This window comes from Mus caroli, chromosome 2 (genome assembly GCF_900094665.2).
Source record: "Mus caroli chromosome 2, CAROLI_EIJ_v1.1, whole genome shotgun sequence".
NCBI lineage: Eukaryota > Metazoa > Chordata > Mammalia > Rodentia > Muridae > Mus > Mus caroli.
In genome coordinates, this window is record NC_034571.1 from 122,415,839 (window position 1) to 122,432,820 (window position 16,982).

General features: G+C 49.4%; 1 protein-coding gene across 10 annotated transcripts in view; it reads left to right on the forward strand.

Moving 5' to 3' along the window:
• The window catches only part of LOC110289287 (tyrosine-protein phosphatase non-receptor type substrate 1), a 39,203-nt gene that overhangs the window by 18,542 nt on the left and 3,679 nt on the right, over positions 1-16,982 (forward strand). For 4 of the 10 annotated variants that reach the window (XM_029473619.1, XM_029473621.1, XM_029473628.1 and 1 more), the window contains 5 exons: positions 3,767-4,084; positions 4,491-4,826; positions 6,714-6,827; positions 9,518-9,542; positions 16,378-16,429. In XM_029473619.1, coding sequence (XP_029329479.1) covers positions 3,767-4,084; positions 4,491-4,826; positions 6,714-6,827; positions 9,518-9,542; positions 16,378-16,429 — 845 coding nt within the window. The remainder of the gene's footprint in view (positions 1-3,766; positions 4,085-4,490; positions 4,827-6,713; positions 6,828-9,517; positions 9,543-16,377; positions 16,430-16,982) is intronic. The other 6 variants (XM_029473622.1, XM_021155428.2, XM_029473642.1 and 3 more) reach the window with 3 other exon arrangements.

A 16,982-nucleotide genomic window follows, 5' to 3' on the forward strand; every position in this document is an offset into this window, starting at 1 on the left:
CACTGGATGCTCATCCCACTTGTCTAGGACAGAGACACCCACTGTGCAAGGCTTACATCACATAGCTGTGTTCGTTTTAATTTGTATAGATGGTAGTAGTTTTCCCTCCAGGCAGCAATCGAGTCTCCTTGTCACCTCTGCACAGAAGCAGGGCAGGTAGCTTATCCTGATATGACAGACACCGAAGCTCCCAGGTAATGTGTCACTTGCCCAGGCAATTACAACTAGCAAGGGGCTTCCTGCCACATCTTCATCACGTGTGGCTTCATGCTGCATCTTCTTCATAGCATTTTCTCCTTAAGCCAGAGCATACTCATACTCTACCTGTACAGGGTGTATTAGGACACTGAATAGCCCTTTAGGGAGCCATGAGGAATTGCCCAAGACCTTTCTATTTGGAGCAAGATTGGCTTCTGTCAAGTCTTCAGTTTCTCTTTGTGTAAATAACAGTAATGGCTCCATTTTGGGTTCTATGAGCATCAAGATATTAACAAAGCCCTAGATGGGGGCGGGGGGGGGGGGGGGCGTCAAGGTCATTACTGAGGATGAGAAGTACAGTGGCCAGGAGGACAGGGGGCAGGGTTTTTACAGTTTGGAACCACAACGTAGATAAGCCATTCCTTTGCCTGTGTCCTAGGACAACCCCTCCTTGTAGCAGCCTCGGTGGGCTCCTATGTCCATTCCACTCTCGTGGAGTATGTGGTCAGGACTGAAGCAGTGACATCTTATCAAACACTTAGCCAGCACCTGGCTTGTAGGAAGCATCCCACCAGTGGGAGCTGTCCTGAACTGTGGCCATGTGACCTTGGGTGGGTCACTTTCCCTTACCAGCCTCAAGTGTTGGTGGGGTTGGGGTGGGGTAAGTTGGTTTCTTTCCATCTGTCTGCTCATGTAACCCATCTAAGAGACCAAAAAGCACCACACACCTCGTGTCTGCCATTGAAATTCTGCTGTAATTGTCCTGACATGGATCTGAGGTTTCTGAGTGAGCTGCGTGCATGCGTGTGACATCAGCAAGTGTTCTTACCTGCCGATCTATCTCTACAGCTTGTGTCTGATGTTTCTAACCACAACCAGGCTGAGATACGTGTCCTGAAACCACAGAAGAAAAGCTGTGACTTTTATTTCCCCCCTAGTGAAGGTAGTGCCCATGAAGCTGGTACTCAAAAACCTTTTATGCGTTGGAAGAGCATGTGTTCTCTGGGTCCCAAGGTCAAGCAACAACATCTCCAGGAGCTGACCTCAGGATACTGGAGATGCATCCCACACAGCTCTGACAGCTCTGCTACGAGCAGGGCCAGGGTGTTCCTGACCTCTACACATCTGTGTTTGAACAGAGACAAATTCTCTATCTCTAGTAGAGTCCCTCCCTGCCTTGATGACCCCAGATATCACAGATCTTTCCTCGGTGCTCCAGGCTTCCTTAATAGCTTATCTGGATGAAGCACCTGTGACCCCATTGGAGTTTTGAAGCAGCTAGCCTAACTCGGGTCCTGAGGGGGATTTCTACCAAAGAGGAGAAAGCCATAATGTGGTGGCCTTATTGTGCCTTCTGGCTGCCAAAGTAGAAATGTGTAGTCTCAGAGCTAACTATAGTAGCCACTGCTGTTATTTATTAGGCACCTACTGTATTCCAGGAGTCATCTTTAAGTCATCTTCCCAAGGTGATTTTTTTTATCAACTTTGTATAAAGGAAACACAGATAGATTCTTGAAAGATTTTTTTTTTTAATTTTATGTATGTGAGTACAGTGTAGCTGTCTTCAGACACACCAGAAGAGGGCATGGAATCCCATTACCATGGTTGTGAGTCAACAGGTGGTTGCTGGGAATTGAACACAGGACCTCTGGAAGAGCGGTTAATGTTCTTAACCACCGAGCCATCTCTCCAGGCCCCGGAAGATAAATATTTTTAAGTACTAAATTAGTCATCTCAGTGGAAGAGTTGAAACCCACCCACTATGCTTTTGGCTAGTCCCACTCTCCTCTGAGCCTTGTCCTACAGAAGGAATTCACCCTATCTACCCCCTCATGGGCTGGCGAGCACAGAAGGAGCAGCCAGTGTCAGGCTCTAAGAACTCAATAGATGGTGACTTCAGCTTTTTCCTGGTATCTGTAGGATACGCAAATCCAAATGCTTAAGGCCCTCATCCAGGATGGGGGAGATTTGTGTGTAACCTACACACATCCTGCCATCTATTTTAAATCATCTCTGGGTTTCTTATAATACTTAATACGATGCAAATGCTATGTAAATAGTTGTTCTATGTGTTGTTTAGGGAATAGTGACAAGGAAAAGTCTGTTACTATTCAGTACAGATGCAGTTTTTTCAACAATATTTTACATTTCTAGTTGGGTTAGATTTAAGCACAGGGAGTCCCCAGGGCCTGACGGATGGCTCTTCACTGCTGCTGGTGATCTGATGACTTGACTTCTTCAAGTGACACCTCCTTTCTGTGCCCTCGACATATTAGGCGGATATTAGGGAGCCAGTATGTGTTGGCAGATGGAAACGTGTTGTGTTTGCTATCTGGAGGTGATGCTGGTTGCTCATGAGCAGTTTGGATTAATCCCCAAGGGACACTGCCTCCCTCCTAGTCACCCATGTGTCCATTCAGGACCAGAAGAAGCGTGTCTGCTTGCTTGGTGGGGCTGCTCGCTATCTGTCTCTTTACTAATTAGAAATCAAGAACCACCTTTGACTTTCTTAACATAGAAGTGATCTTTGTTTCCAACTCTATAAACAAAAGCTCTACAGATTGAAAGCAAAAACTCCCTTTAGCCTCTCTCTTTCAAATATGGGACTTGGCCTGGGAAAAGCCTATTAGGTTGTAGAGAGAGAAGAAGAAGAGGAAAGCCCACGTAGTGAATTCCCAAGTTCTTACAGGGAGAATGTAAGAATAAAGTGTAGGGCTGGAGAGAGGCTCACTGATTGAGGAGCTTGTACTGCGCTTACCAAGGATCTTAGTTCAATTCCTAGCATCCACGTGGCTGGGTGACTCACAACCGCCTGCGACTCCAGCTCCAGGGGATCCAGTGCCCTCTCTGCTCTCTTAAGGAACTCACTCATATACACAGACACATTTAAAAAATAATTTTTAATAAATATCCGGGTCAAGGTCAGATCTGTGTGTCATGTTTGAGGAGCATCTCTGTGTGTCTGTCAGTCACCCAAAGCAGGAAGCCTCCAGGGCCTCATCTCTTCCTCACCACATCCAGAAAGCAGAAACCTTGTCTCCCATTTCATATGCATGGCTCTGGGCAGTGTAAACATCTCAGAGCAGCCATTGGGATCCGATTGACTCTCCTACAGTGTTATTTGTTTCCTGTGTTTACTTCTGCAAACACTTTCTCTAGGTTGGCAGAGTATCCAGGAACGCAGTTAAAAGTAGTTAAAGAATGAGATAGGTCAGCAATCTTGGAAATCCCTGAAGCAGAGAAGATTTAGACCTTGGGCCTGGAGTTCCTGGTCTTGCCTTACTGCCTGACCGACCCCTCCATTTCATGAAACTTCTGCATCCTCCCCAGATAGAAGGCTAAGGACATGGTCATTCCAGCTTCATCAGGAGGGAGATGAATGAATAGTGTCACCAGACTAGAGACGCCATATGGTTTAGTAGTAGAATATGCACTGAGTATGCATAAAGCCCTGGGGCCAATCCCCCATGTTCCAGTATGATGACGGTATCTAGGCAGACGACTTACACCACCAGTTCATTTGCTTGGCCATCACAATCATATTTCTTGTCTATAAATGCTCCTTTAGCCAAACCTTCTCCACCGGAGGTATCTGGCCCAGCAGACAGGGGCATACCTGACCAGAAAGTGAACTTCACCTGCAAGTCTCATGGCTTCTCTCCCCGGAATATCACCCTGAAGTGGTTCAAAGATGAGCAAGAACTTAGCCACTTGGAGACCACCATGAACCTTAGTGGAAATAATGTCTCCTACAACATCTCCAGCACAGTCAGGATGGTACTAAACTCCATGGACGTTCATTCTAAGGTCATCTGCGAGGTAGCCCACATCACTTTGGATAGAAGCCCTCTTCGTGGGATTGCTAACCTGTCTGACTTCATCCGAGGTAGATGTCCTTGACTTCTAGCCCAAGTACACAGCAGCCATTACCCTATGACTAGCACCATGCTGGTAGTTGCATTTCAATGGCAACTATAATTCCTGGGCACCCAGTGTGAGCCACGCCCCCTTTGCCTGGTAGTTTTCATTTATTTTGTTGTAGGTACTGCATGCATTGACATCATTCATTATCACCATACCAGTAGCTACCAGTTCCCAGACAAGGCACCGTTTGTGTTCTGGGTGCTGTGCTTAGTGATTCCATTTGTATGAGACCCACACTGTCTGAGTACGCAATGCATGCCTAGCAGTCTTGTTTGTTTGCTGTGATGGTGGGAGAGGCTCAGCTCTGCAGCCCCTCCCTGGGATCACAGTGCAGCTTAAGGTTAGAGCTTTTGCCTGTACTGTTTCAGTTTCACCCACCGTGAAGGTCACCCAACAGCCCCTGACGTCAGTGAACCAGGTGAACCTCACCTGCCGGGCGGAGAGGTTCTACCCCGAGGATCTCCAGCTGATCTGGCTGGAGAATGGAAACGTATCACGGAATGACACGCCCAAGAATCTCACAAAGAACATGGATGGGACCTATAATTACACAAGCTTGTTCCTGGTGAACTCATCTGCTCATAGAGAGGACGTGGTGTTCACGTGCCAGGTGAAGCACGACCAACAGCCAGCGATCACCCAAAACCATACCGTGCTGGGATTTGCCCACTCGAGTGATCAAGGGAACATGCAAACCATCCCTGGTGAGGTCTCCACTCCCGCTGACTGGGCTTCTTTTTTTCTTTTTCCTTTTTTTTTTTTTTTTGAATCTTTATCATGATTAAAGTTATTATATAATGCTTATTATAGAGAAGTCTAGAAGTTTATAAGCATAAACATAGTTTTAAAATGAGAACTGCTTCTCCAGCATTTGTGCTCCTAGATTCAGCACTGGTAAGAGTTTGGCTCCTGTCTGGATGGGTCTGATGACACAGTGTATCAGAGAGGAGGAAAGGGAGAGGGAGTCTGTCTTTGCTTGCCTCCAGCCTCCTGCTTTCTCCACCTAACAATTGTTCTGTCCCCATGGCCCCTCCCCTACCTCTCACTCTTTCTGGCCTCTGCTCCTTGCTGTGCCATCGCTTGTCCCTCCTTTAACGTCTCATAGAGGCTGGCGATCTGGTTCAGGGACAGCCAGTACAGCAAAGAGTATCCTTGTTCATACCTTCTCCTAGTGGCCATCTCCCTGGGACAGTCATCCCGTGACTATTTCTAGGCCAAGGTGTGTGTGTCTAGACAGCTGCCATGCTCCACATCCTGTGACAGTTGACATGTCAGCAGTGCCACCTCAGCCCCTCCAGTGTGACGTCAATCAAGAGCTCTTCTTTTGAAAGTGGCCACGTGGCAACAGCTCTTTAGCACTGTCTCACTCAATGTTTGCCGGCTCTACAGCTGATGCTGTGTACATAGCAGAGCCTCTGAAGGGGAGAGGACAGGGGCCGCTTTTCCACTCATCCTTCAAAGGTGCTTCAGGAGTTCCACGAGCCTGTGTTGTGTTCATTTGATTTTACCCATGACTGATTCCTTAAGGATGCATAGACCGTGCAGGTAGGAAGTGTCCATGATGGCTCTATCACTGACTTGCTGTGTGATCCTGGACAAGCCAGTGCCTCTCTTTGAGCCTCTGCTTGTTTGTGGACATGTTAAAAGGGATAGGTTTGTCTCTCCTTGGTTGGTAAGGACCATGACTGTCTTACCCAACATCACCTTTAGAGCACACAAAACACAGTAGGGAATCAATAAAGAAATACTTTGCTGGAGGATGAAAGGCTGGGCAGGTGGCTCCTCAGGTCATCCTCATGCCGTTGAATGATGTACTAGAGGAAACCAGCAGGAGACCATGGTCCTCTGCTGTGGATGAGGACGAGTTGGAGCCCTTGCTTGAGTTCACATTTCATTGTCACAGAGCCCTGCTCTTGACTTTACTGTGCTTTGGTCTAGAACAGTGGTTCTCAACCTTCCTAATGCTGTGACCCTTTAATAGGTTGTGGTGACCCCCAACCATAAAATTGCTACTTCATAACTATAATTTTGCTAGTTATGAATTGCAATGTAAATATCGGTGTTTTCCCATGTTCTTAGGTGACCCCTGTGAAAGGGTCATTCAATCCCTAAAGGAGTCACGACCCACAGGTTGAGAACCGCTAGTTTAGGACTTTGCTTGTCCTTCTGCCACAAACATACACACTGTGGGTTAGGTCCTGGACACACGGGTGAAGCCCTGGGTGCTGTGCAGATCTCGTGCAGCAGGCCCTCCACTGTCACCATCTTCCCAAGTTCCTCCCCTGACAGTTGGTTTCCAGTCTGTCTGTCCTGCTGCAAGGGCCAATGAGAAGGGATGGGGTTCCATTCCTCAGGGTCGGTAGTATGGTTTCTGCCTATGTCCTGTGCCTACTTTGTCTGTGGCTGCCAGCAGTGTGCATTTTGCACTGCTCACGGGTGGCCTGAATGGGTAGTTAGGCAAGCTTAGCTATGTAAGAAGACCCAGCCAGGTGTCCACAGCTACAGAAGACTCGGGAGAAAGGGGCAGCAGGCTTTCATTGTTTCAGTCACAGAGTGGCATACATGAAGCCCTTCTTCCTTGTGGTCCTCAGGTGATAATGCTACCCACAACTGGAGCGTCTTCATCGGTGTGGGTGTGGCGTGTGCTTTGCTCGTAGTCCTGCTGATTGCTGCCCTCTACCTCCTCCGGATCAAACAGAAGAAAGGTGAGCAGGATCTCTTCTTTCTCTCCGGGCTGTCCTGACAGGATGGCCCCTGGGTTCTTAAGTATACCTGGCTTCCAGTGACAAGAAGCCCATAAGGTCGTCTGGGGGGATTGATGGAACAGCTTCATCACGATGGGTCTAAGAGGTTCATTCCTCAGCCATCTTCCCTCCTGGCTGTAAAACGACCATCACCACCCCAGGTCTTATGTCCTCGTGGAACTGCTACTGAGGGAGAAGGAAACCAGGAGCTGTTAGGGTGGCAGTGGGGAGGCTCTTACTGCCAGCCTCCGAGAGGAGATGCCTGAGCTGCTTGCAGCCTTCTGTGTCCCTTATCTGTGTCCAGGCTCCAGGTTAACAAGTTCTCCAGTCAGAACTCCCAACTACCGCCAAGGGAGTCCAAGTGGGAGAGCCGGCAGAGTTTCCATGTAGATTAGGAAAGTGCCTGACACACAAATGTTTAACAAGGGCAGCTCCTCCAGCCAGAGTCATACATAAGCCAGGAAAGCCCCTCACAGCAGCAAGGTACATGGCTCCATCGGGGAAGGAAGGTGTGAGTTCTAGGCCAGGCCATGTTTCTCTTGTGTGCACATGCATATGTTTGTGGTAACGGCTCTGCAAAGCTTCTGACCTTGGAGTCAGGCAAATAAGGCTCCAGACTGTTCCGTCCTCACCACCGCAGCCTCTACCAGCTTCCCTCTCCCCATCTGAGATTGGTTAGTATTGCATTTGGCCACAGCAACATTAGAGGAGACTGGCAGGGGGCAAGCGGTTCATCTGACTTGCTGGAGGTCACATAGCTAATCAGGGGCAGTGGTTTGAGGAGTACTTACGAGGCCCAAGTGAACTGCTGTGAACTGGTAGGTCCGCCACATCCTGGGACCTCCCAGGACACATCTCCACTCTGCTGGAGGAGACTGCTTTATGCTGGTTTCCCATGTTTGTTGTTGTTGCTGTATTATCCAAAGCAATAGATGTAACGTTTTATATCTCAACTCAGTACACCATATATATATATATATATATATATATATATATATATATATATATACATATATATATATTTGAAACTCTGATGTTTTCTTTTGATTATATTGTGTTCTCTTTGGTGTTAAGAATGCCAGTGCGACTCTCACAAACCACAGCGTGAAAACAAGCACCATCCCAAGCTGCCATCCTGTAGCTGAGTGCCTGGCTTAGGAGGGACCATGGGGACCACCGGTCTCCCATCCCTTTAGCACCCCTCTGTCTCTGTACCGCACTGTCTGTCTCATCTGGACCAACTGGAAAGACTCACCTTTGAAACATCAGCCAAGCCAAGTTCTGCCTGATGACCTGAGTCCTAAGTTTGTTTTTGTTTGTTTGTTTTGCCTGACTGTTCCCAGAGTCCCTTCAGAGGGGGACACAGGAGGGGCTCCTGTTCCTGTCAGGAAAGCATGTCCCTGGGCCAGCACAGTGCAGAGCACTTCAGCAGACACTGGTGACACTCCAGCTGTCTTTTCAGAGGCCCAGCAGTGGGAGCTTATTGTTGTGTGGCACCCCATCAGTACCTAAGGGATCAGAGGAGGGATAGTGGCCTAGAGGTCTGTGGTCACAGGAGACCACCCGGCTCCTGAGTGGTGAGTGTGTGCAGAGCCCGGCTCCCAAACACAGGCTCAAGCAACAGGGACAGCCAAAATGTCCTCAGCCCAGGCCCACAGTACTCCTGGTACTTTTCATGTGATAATGCAATCAGTTCTCCCCAGCAGCCTTGGTGGTCTCACTGGCCCATTTGACAGATGAGGTGACTGAGACACGGCAGCATTACCCAAACGTATTCAGAACCTCATGGCTGGGAGGCCAGAGTTCAAAGCCAGAGAGCATGTTAGGATCTCCTCCACACAGCACATCACGTCTCCCTCCTCTACCCTGAAAAGTCACCCCTTCTCCTGTCAGCTAATGTGAGTCTGGGATGAGATCCATTGTCTGGTTTAAAGTGAGGACCATTCTGTTGTGCCCCGCTGGCTGCGGCCTCCCTCTAGCCTGGCTCACCTGCGGATCCAGTTCCTGGGAAGCCCCAGCCTGCCCCTCCTCCCACCCAGCCGCCTGAGCTCATCATCCTTGGGTGGCCTGCTCAAAGTGCAGCCCTGAGCCTCTTTCAGTGCATCTGTTTTAATTAGAGCTTTATAACAAACTGGGAATCAAACTGTTACAGATAAATATAATCCCCCGGAGATAATCTCTGGGATGATGCCCTTCCTGCATCCCAGACCTAAAAGCACAGAAGCCAACAGTCGCTTTCTTGGAAAATGAGAATGGGTAAATAATGGATGCCGTGTGAGTTAAGGAGCTCAGAGATGGGAAGTGACCCACCCAGGGTCACACAACAGATTAGTCAGGGAACAGACCTAGGATTTTTCAACTCAAATTCCTGTTCGAATCTACTCTCCAACCATGTAGAACCTAACTGGGGACTGTCAAGATGATGTGCCTAAATGGAGAGGAGGCCTAGCGGAGAATGGAGGGCCCCTGGGCCCTCGGAGGCTGGAGGCTACGTGGGACAAAGGAGGAGCACATTAGCCCAGTTTAGCCCTCTGGCTTGGCCTTTCCTGGACTGATTCTCCCCATGCCCCTGAAGGCAAACCTTGGCTCCAGGAAAATTACACAGCAACTTGTTTCTGGTTAAGTAACATCCTTTTCTTTTTCTCTTTCAGCCAAGGGGTCAACGTCTTCCACACGGTAAGTGCATCCCTGAACCATTTCATACTTACCTATTTTATTATTTCTGATCTGTGTGTATGTGTGTGTGTGTGCATGTTTGTGTGTGAGTGCGGACATGTGCTTGCCACAGCGTGCATCCGAAGGCCAGTGAATACCTTGGTCAGCCATCTGCAGACCAGTGAATAGCTTGATCCTTGCCTGCACTTTGTTTGAGATCGAGTCTCTTGCTCCACTGTGTTTGCCAGGTTAGCTGGCTGATGAGCAGGGTACTCTACTGTCTCCGTCTCCCCTTAGGATCTCTGGGATTACAGACAGACATAAGCAGCCACGCCTGGCTTTATATGGACTGTAGAGATCTCAACTTGGTCTTCATGTATAACAGGCACTTTACCCACTGAGCCATCCTCCCAGATGCCTCTTTTTACTCAAACAACCCCAAAATACTATAAATCACTAACCCTCACTTATATCTCCCTACATTCCTCTTTCTTTTCTATCATGGCTATTTTTAAATATTGCCTTAAAGGAATAGGTTTCAGGGTACATTGGCATTAGTAGCCCAGGCCTTTGCCTAATTCCCAGTGACAGCGAGGGCAGCCTCCCTCCTCTCGCCATCTGTGCTCATGAAGTCCTGCACACTCTACTGGGCTCACCTCTCCAAGCCTAAGCCAGGTTCCCCTCCTTCCTTCTGCCAAGCATATTAGTAGGGTGTAGGCTGAGTGATCTGCAAGGGTGGTGATAAAGACCATTGGAGGTCACAGCCCGATCAGGGGCTCAGGCGGTGACCTCAACAGGACACCTTAGTGTGGTTGTTTATGTTCAAGGGGGTCTGTGGCAGAACTCCGCTCTAGGAGCTAGGGTGCAACACCGGCGGGCTGGGCCTTGGGGAGGGATGCAGAAAGTGAGTGTGGAAGCACAGCCATCCAGAGTAAGGTGGCTCTGACACAGCAGGGGTGGGTGGCCGTGTATGAGGAGCGTAGGCAGAGGAAACCATAGCCTCTGAAGAGACATGTGAGCAGGGACCTGAAGCTCGGGGCTCTCACACAGGCCTAACATGCTTGGACAAGAGAACAGGTAGAACCACGCCTGAGGTTGGGAGGCCCAACTGACTGGGCACAGGAAGGCAAGAAACGAGGAAGCTCATGCAGCCATGTGAGCTTCACCTGTTTTGGAGAAAGGCTTTTCTGGCTTGTAAGTTGGGTTCTGGTGCTCCCCAGAAGAATAGGGCAGCGCCCCAGAGTCTGTTGTGTGAAGGTGCCAGCGTGAAATATAAAACTGTAAATGGCTTCATGTCGGTTCAGGTGAGGCTGTGTCCTCATGAGCTGGGCAGATCTTTCTGTCCTTCCTCCATCATCCTCCCTCTCTCTGTCCCTCCCCCCTCCCTCCCTCCTTCCCTCCCCCCTTCCCTCCCTCCTCCTTCCCGTCCTTCTGGAGTTCAGAATTGAACTGCGGATCTGGAGCAGCAGAAGCCAGTGGTATAGAGCTTGTGACTGTAGAAGAACTCGCGTGGTTCCATGGAAAGATGTGATCTAGCTTTTATTTTATAAGTATCGCCTTCTCCATGTGTAGAAGCTGGACAACAGATGAGGTGGAGCCAGAAGGGCCAGTGAGGGATGACTGGACTGCTCTAAGCAGATGGTGAAGGCTTGAGCCAAGGGGAATGTGAGCTAAGAAGTGGTCAGACTCTAGCTGTACTTTAAAGATGACTTGCTGATGAACTGGTTGTAGCGTCAAGGACAACTCATGTTTGGGGACAGGGAGGAGTCTGTGTCCTGGTTGGAGGACCATCAGTAGTAGAAACTGTGGTTGCACGTAGCAGGAGTATCTCACCTACCTTCAGGGGCTCTGGGAAGCTTCACCTGCCCATGTCTTCCCAACAAGAGAGTGCACAGTCCCCTTGGGATGAACCTGGCTCCTGTTTTGGTCTCCCTGGCAGTCTCCTGAACGACCCTGTCCAACCTCACAGCCTCCACCCCTGAACACGCACATCACTGTACTGTCCCCGGCCCCCGCCCCCGCCCTGCCCTGCTCCCACTCCCCCAGGAATCCTGTTCTCTCACCCTCACTCTGCTTGCTACATTCCTTCACCTGGCCCAGTCTTTTCTAGGAGCAAAACTTGTCTCTCTCATCTGCTCAGAGACCTTCTGTTGCTTTCTGTGGGCCTTCAAGGTCAAGTCCAAAGGGCTTGGGCCCATCCCCTGTGAACACACTGTTAGTTCTGGCCAGCCCCGAGACCTCACACTGGCCTCTTCTCTCTCCTGCCACATATGGGCTCCAGCTTTCCTCCTAGCCCACTCACACTGCCTCTTCCACACACGTGCCATCCCAGGGCTGTAGAGGATCTGGGGACACAGTGGGTTTTGCGAACGGCTCCTCTGGAGTTGGCATCTTTCTTTCACCTGATCTTCCTCAGGAATGCCAGTACTCTCAGGCCTCCCGTGAGCCTCTGATGCTCTGTCAGACATCCTGGTATGCCTGAGGTGGCTCTGGGCCTGTCTGTGTTTTCTCGACCACATCTCTTGAGCACGGGGACTGTGTCCCTCCTGCTCACAGCAGCTAGTGCTTTGAGTGCCATCCCTGGGATGGGGTAGATTTTCTATAAAGGCGAATGAAAGAATGACTGAGTAGTTTCCATCCCTCACCTCTTGCAGCGCCTGCGAGCTCTGAGTCCCTGGAACTCCTTCCCTGTGGGAGGGGTCGCTGTCTGGTTTTTCTGTTGTTCTCACTTGCCTTACTTTGTTAGATAGTCAGTTCTGGCAGATAGTGACACCATGAGATGACAGCAGCAGTCACAGCTTCTGTTTAGTGAGCACTTACTGTGTCCCACGCCCATCTGTCCCTTTACTCATGTCATCCCACTGGTGAGCGTGAGTTTCTCTTGCTATCCTATCATCTTCATATCCTGGAAGGACAGGGCTTCCCAGACAGTAGCTGAAGCCTCGGGGCTGTTCACACACAAAGCCAACCTGAGCCTGCGATCCAGACTCCATGGCATCCTTTGGGAGCCCCTGCCCCAGGAGATTATCACAGCTCCCCTTCCTGTGGTTGAGGCAGCCAGGATCTGAGATATCAGTGTGGTGATGAGCTGGCCCAGGTCTGTGCAGGATTTCTGGTACTGACACCGACACCGGCATTTCCCCATTGATGCTCCGCTGCCTCCTGCCACCTGGTCCTTCCTCCAGAGAAGCAGGACATTTTCTGCCCTTTCTTTTTTTTTTTTTTTTTTTTTTTTTTTTTTTTTTTTTTTNGTTTTTCTCATTTTCTGCCCTTTCATGTCATTCCAGTGTTAGTCTACCCAGGGAGCTAAATCACTAGCTTCTTTCATGTCTCTAGACCAAAGTGATGGTGGGGAGCAAGCTTTAATGGTGGTTTCCTGGGCAGCGGTGGCTCTAGCCCAGCATGGGATCAAATACTTTTTGAAAGACATTGGTGCTGGTGTAGGACGAGGCCTAGCACCTCAGAGAGGGTGATGGGGATCCTATGCCTTTGAACTCAAAGGACCCTGAAGGCTGCTGGCTGGCCACGGGCCCAGCCTTCTGAGAGAACACTGTTATCCCCGCCCACACGAGAGTGTTGTCTGCTCTTTTATTGGGCACTGGGGTTCATGTGGACGGCTATTGTTTAACTGTGACACGTTTGCTGCACTTATTCTCAGAATACCAGGACTACCCCAGTTGTTTATTTGTTTTGGATTGAGCTCAGCTCGGAGCCAGACTTGAGTGGCACTAGGGAAACCCAGTGAGAAAACACTCGACCATTCATTCGGCAAGTATTTACGGAGGGAGTTATAAGCCAGAGGCTAGCCCAGGACAAGGTGCTAGGGTTCCGCCGTCCCTTGGGAGGCAGCTTGCCATGCAAGCTAGAAGCTTAATAATCGATGTGGAGCAAGAGCTAGGAAAAAAGACAAAAGGACCAGAGCCCAGGGGTGATCAGGGAGTGCTCCCTACGTAGGCAGCAGTGGATGATCAGGGAGTGCTCCCTACGTAGGCAGCAGTGGATGATCAGGGAGTGCTCCCTACGCAGGCAGCAGTGAATGAGAGCTTCCGTGTGGGGTTATTAGGCAGAGTACACTAGACAAGGAGTAGCTAATGCCAAGGGCTTGAGGGAGGAGCATTGGTAAGGCTGCAAGCGCAGGGAACGAAGCCTAGAGAGGGGCAGGGAAGGGCTGTGCACAACCTCATCAGACAGGATGTGGAAGTGTAGAAGTGGACTGCACTGTATACGGTGAGGTTTCTGTACAGAGCAATAACTGCTTCTGCTGGTGCCTCTCCTCCTCCCCCTTTTCTTTTTCTTCTCTTCCTCCTTCTCCTGTTGTTTTGTTTTGAAGTGGGAGTCTCAAAGCCCAGGCAGGCCTTGAACTTGAAACCCTGAGTCAGCCTCCTGAGTATTGGGATTATGGGGATGAGCCAACACCCCTGGTTTTCACTTATCCATTATAAACGTAAGAAATGGAGGCAGAGAAACCAAGACCTCTCACAGCCTGAGAACCTGGGACCAGCACGATAAGATAACCAAATAGCAGAGTCTGATGTAGCTTTTGGAGATGGCCAGTTAGCCTTGTGGTGCTTGTATAAGGAAGAGAAGAATCCAGGATGTATCCCACACTCGTCTGGATCCCTCGTGAGTAATGGTGGTGCCAATTTTAAAGCAGAACAGACTAGTGCTTACGGTGTGGAACACTGCTCTGAAGGACAGGAATGACCTCCTGGGAACAGAGTTTGGGAGTTCTGTGAAGGTTCAGATAAGGCTGTTTAAAATAGGGTTTCAGCCGAGCACCATGCTATATGCTTTTAATCCCAGCACTTGGGAGGCAGGGCCGAGTGGATCTCTGTGAGTTCAAGGCCAACCCAGGCTACAAAGTGAGACCCTGTCTCCAAAGAAAAGTGTTAAAATAGGATTTCAAAGATCTGAAGGGAGAGTTCTCTGTGCAGAGGCCTTGGGGCTGTTTGACAGGCGCTAGCTTCAAGGTTGGGTGCCTGGGCCTATGTGCTAAGGCAGTGTGGCAAGGAGGAACAGAAAGCAGAGATGAAGATATGCAAGAAGATGTGAGGTTGCCATAGAGAAGCAGCCACACCAACCCAACACTGCTGGTGAAGCCTTCCAGGGAGGAAACACATCGTTAAGTCTTAAAGGATACATATACGTTGACAGAGAGAAAAAGTAGTAAGGACTTTGTCCTGAATAGTTTCGTGTCAGCTTGACACAAGCTAAAGTCATCTGAGAGGAGGGAACCTCAATTGAGAAAATACCTCATTAAGATTGGGCTGTAGGCAAGCTTGTGGGGCGTTTTCTTAATTAGTGATTGATGGGGGAGGGCCCAGCTCATTGTGGGTGGTGCCATCCCTGGATAGGTGGTTTGGGGTTCTACAAGAAAGCAGGCTGAGCAAGCCGTGAGGAGCAAGCTGGTAAGCAGCACTTTCCCATGGCTTCTACACCAGCTCCTGCCTCCAGGGTCCTTTGAGTTACTGTCTTGACTTCCTTCAATGATAACAGTGATGAGGAAGCATAATTTCAATAAAATCTTTCCTCTCCGGGTTGCTTTAGTCATGGTGTTTCGTCCCAGCAATAGTAACCATAGGAAGGAGAGAGTGAGCCATGGCTCTCACCGAAGCAGAAAAATGCAAAGCAGCTGCAGCCCTCATGCATGGGACATGGGACAGTGTAAGAGTGGCTAAGTGAGCAGGCTCAGCAGTGTGTGTGTGTGTAGTGACTGGATATGAACCAAACAAGCAACAGGGCCTGCAGAAGGTGGGAACTGGAGACTGGGGAGAGAGCGGCATGATCCCCTGTCTTTGCATCCTGGATCCTGGAGGACTGTTTGGCCACATGGGGCACCTTATGATCCAGGCAGTCATGACAGCTCTATCAAACACCCTGCTGCCAAGCCCCATTGCTCATTCTGCCATTGTTCATGCTTGAGTGCCCCAAGTTTCTGGCTTGAAAATTGATATAACTCCTACAGGACCTGTCTTGGCTCGTCACCTTCACGGTGACCCTCCAGGGAGCCACGCCTGGTCTCTTGATGGTGAGACCAGGGGTATGTCAGTGGTTGTTGTTGCTTATTAAGCACAGCATTTTGTTCCTTTTCTCAACAATACGTAGGTCTATCTATAACATAGAACACTTGGGAAATGTGGGAAGGGAAGGCAAGAAGCAGTACTCTGCACATCACTGTTGCTCGCATTTTCTTTCCAGTTCCAGCACATTTTCATTGAGAGTGCCTTACTCGGTGACTCAGACATGCCACTCTATTAGCATGAACAAGGCACTGAACCCTGTCCCCAGCACCACAAAAATAAAATGGAAACTTCTCATCTACTTTTTGAACAGAGAAGAGTTTAGTTTATGCTAATTTCAAAAAAAACAAAAAACAAAAAAGCAAAAACCCAAAAACAAAAAAACCACTGCCCATCGGCAGGGCCCCAGGACATAAACTTATTTCTGTATCTTGTCTAGAGCACAGGCCTCTGTATATTCAATCCCCCCAAAAGGTGCAGTTATGATTCAAAAGATGGAGCATTATTCTTGTTCATGATTTGTCCACCACCTCCAGGAAGGATTGGCCTGGTTTGTCCCCACGGCAGTGGGTGGAACTCCTCTTCATCCCACCCTCCGTACAGTGGGCCTTTCCAGCACTATCATTTCTAGAGATCCTTCCAACAGAAGCTTTTCAAAAAGCCAGTGTGCTTTGTTTAGAATTCCCTCAGTGAGACTGGCTCCTGTGTCCAGACATTTGATAAGCACTTACGGTCCCTCCTCCGCTCATGTAGGATGTAGGTCCCGAATGTGGTTCTGGTTGATTTGCATAAGCTCTTCAGATAGATATTTTTATCTGAGTCTCTTTCCATTTCAGGTTGCACGAGCCCGAGAAGAACGCCAGGGAAATAACCCAGGTACAGTCTTTGGTGAGCTGCCCTTCCTGGGAAACTTGGGGTGTGATTTCCTTGCTTCAACCGGAGTTGCAGATCCAGTTCTAAATTAAGACTCTGGGCTAGGGAGGAGGAGCTGTGCATTACTGAATCACCCATGAGTCCTCCGCATCCTTCTCCAGCTCCAGCTGGAGAGTCTGAGGCTCCTGGGTTCATTGTGAACCATTGCATAACATGGGGTACCAGTGTCCCACGTAAACGATACCCAGAGTCAGATTCCAGCCTCCTTTGTTGCTGCACATTCCTGCTTCTGGGCCCCTGCTCTAGCCAGTTCTAGCACTGGAAGCCATCGTCAGCTCACCTTACTCTTCCCTGCCTGTCATGGCCTCTCTCATTTTTGTGGAGGAGGAAGAGGAAAAACCCTGTGTCACCAGTGACCTGGATGGATGACAAGATGTCCTGGTCCTGGTAGCTTCTCCCTGCTCATTGTTGAGGAGATTTCATAGGCAGTATTATTCGTTTATTTCCCAGATCCGTGAGCCCTGCTGTCTCTGTCCAACAGTGTCACCTCTGGGGACACAGGGTTCCT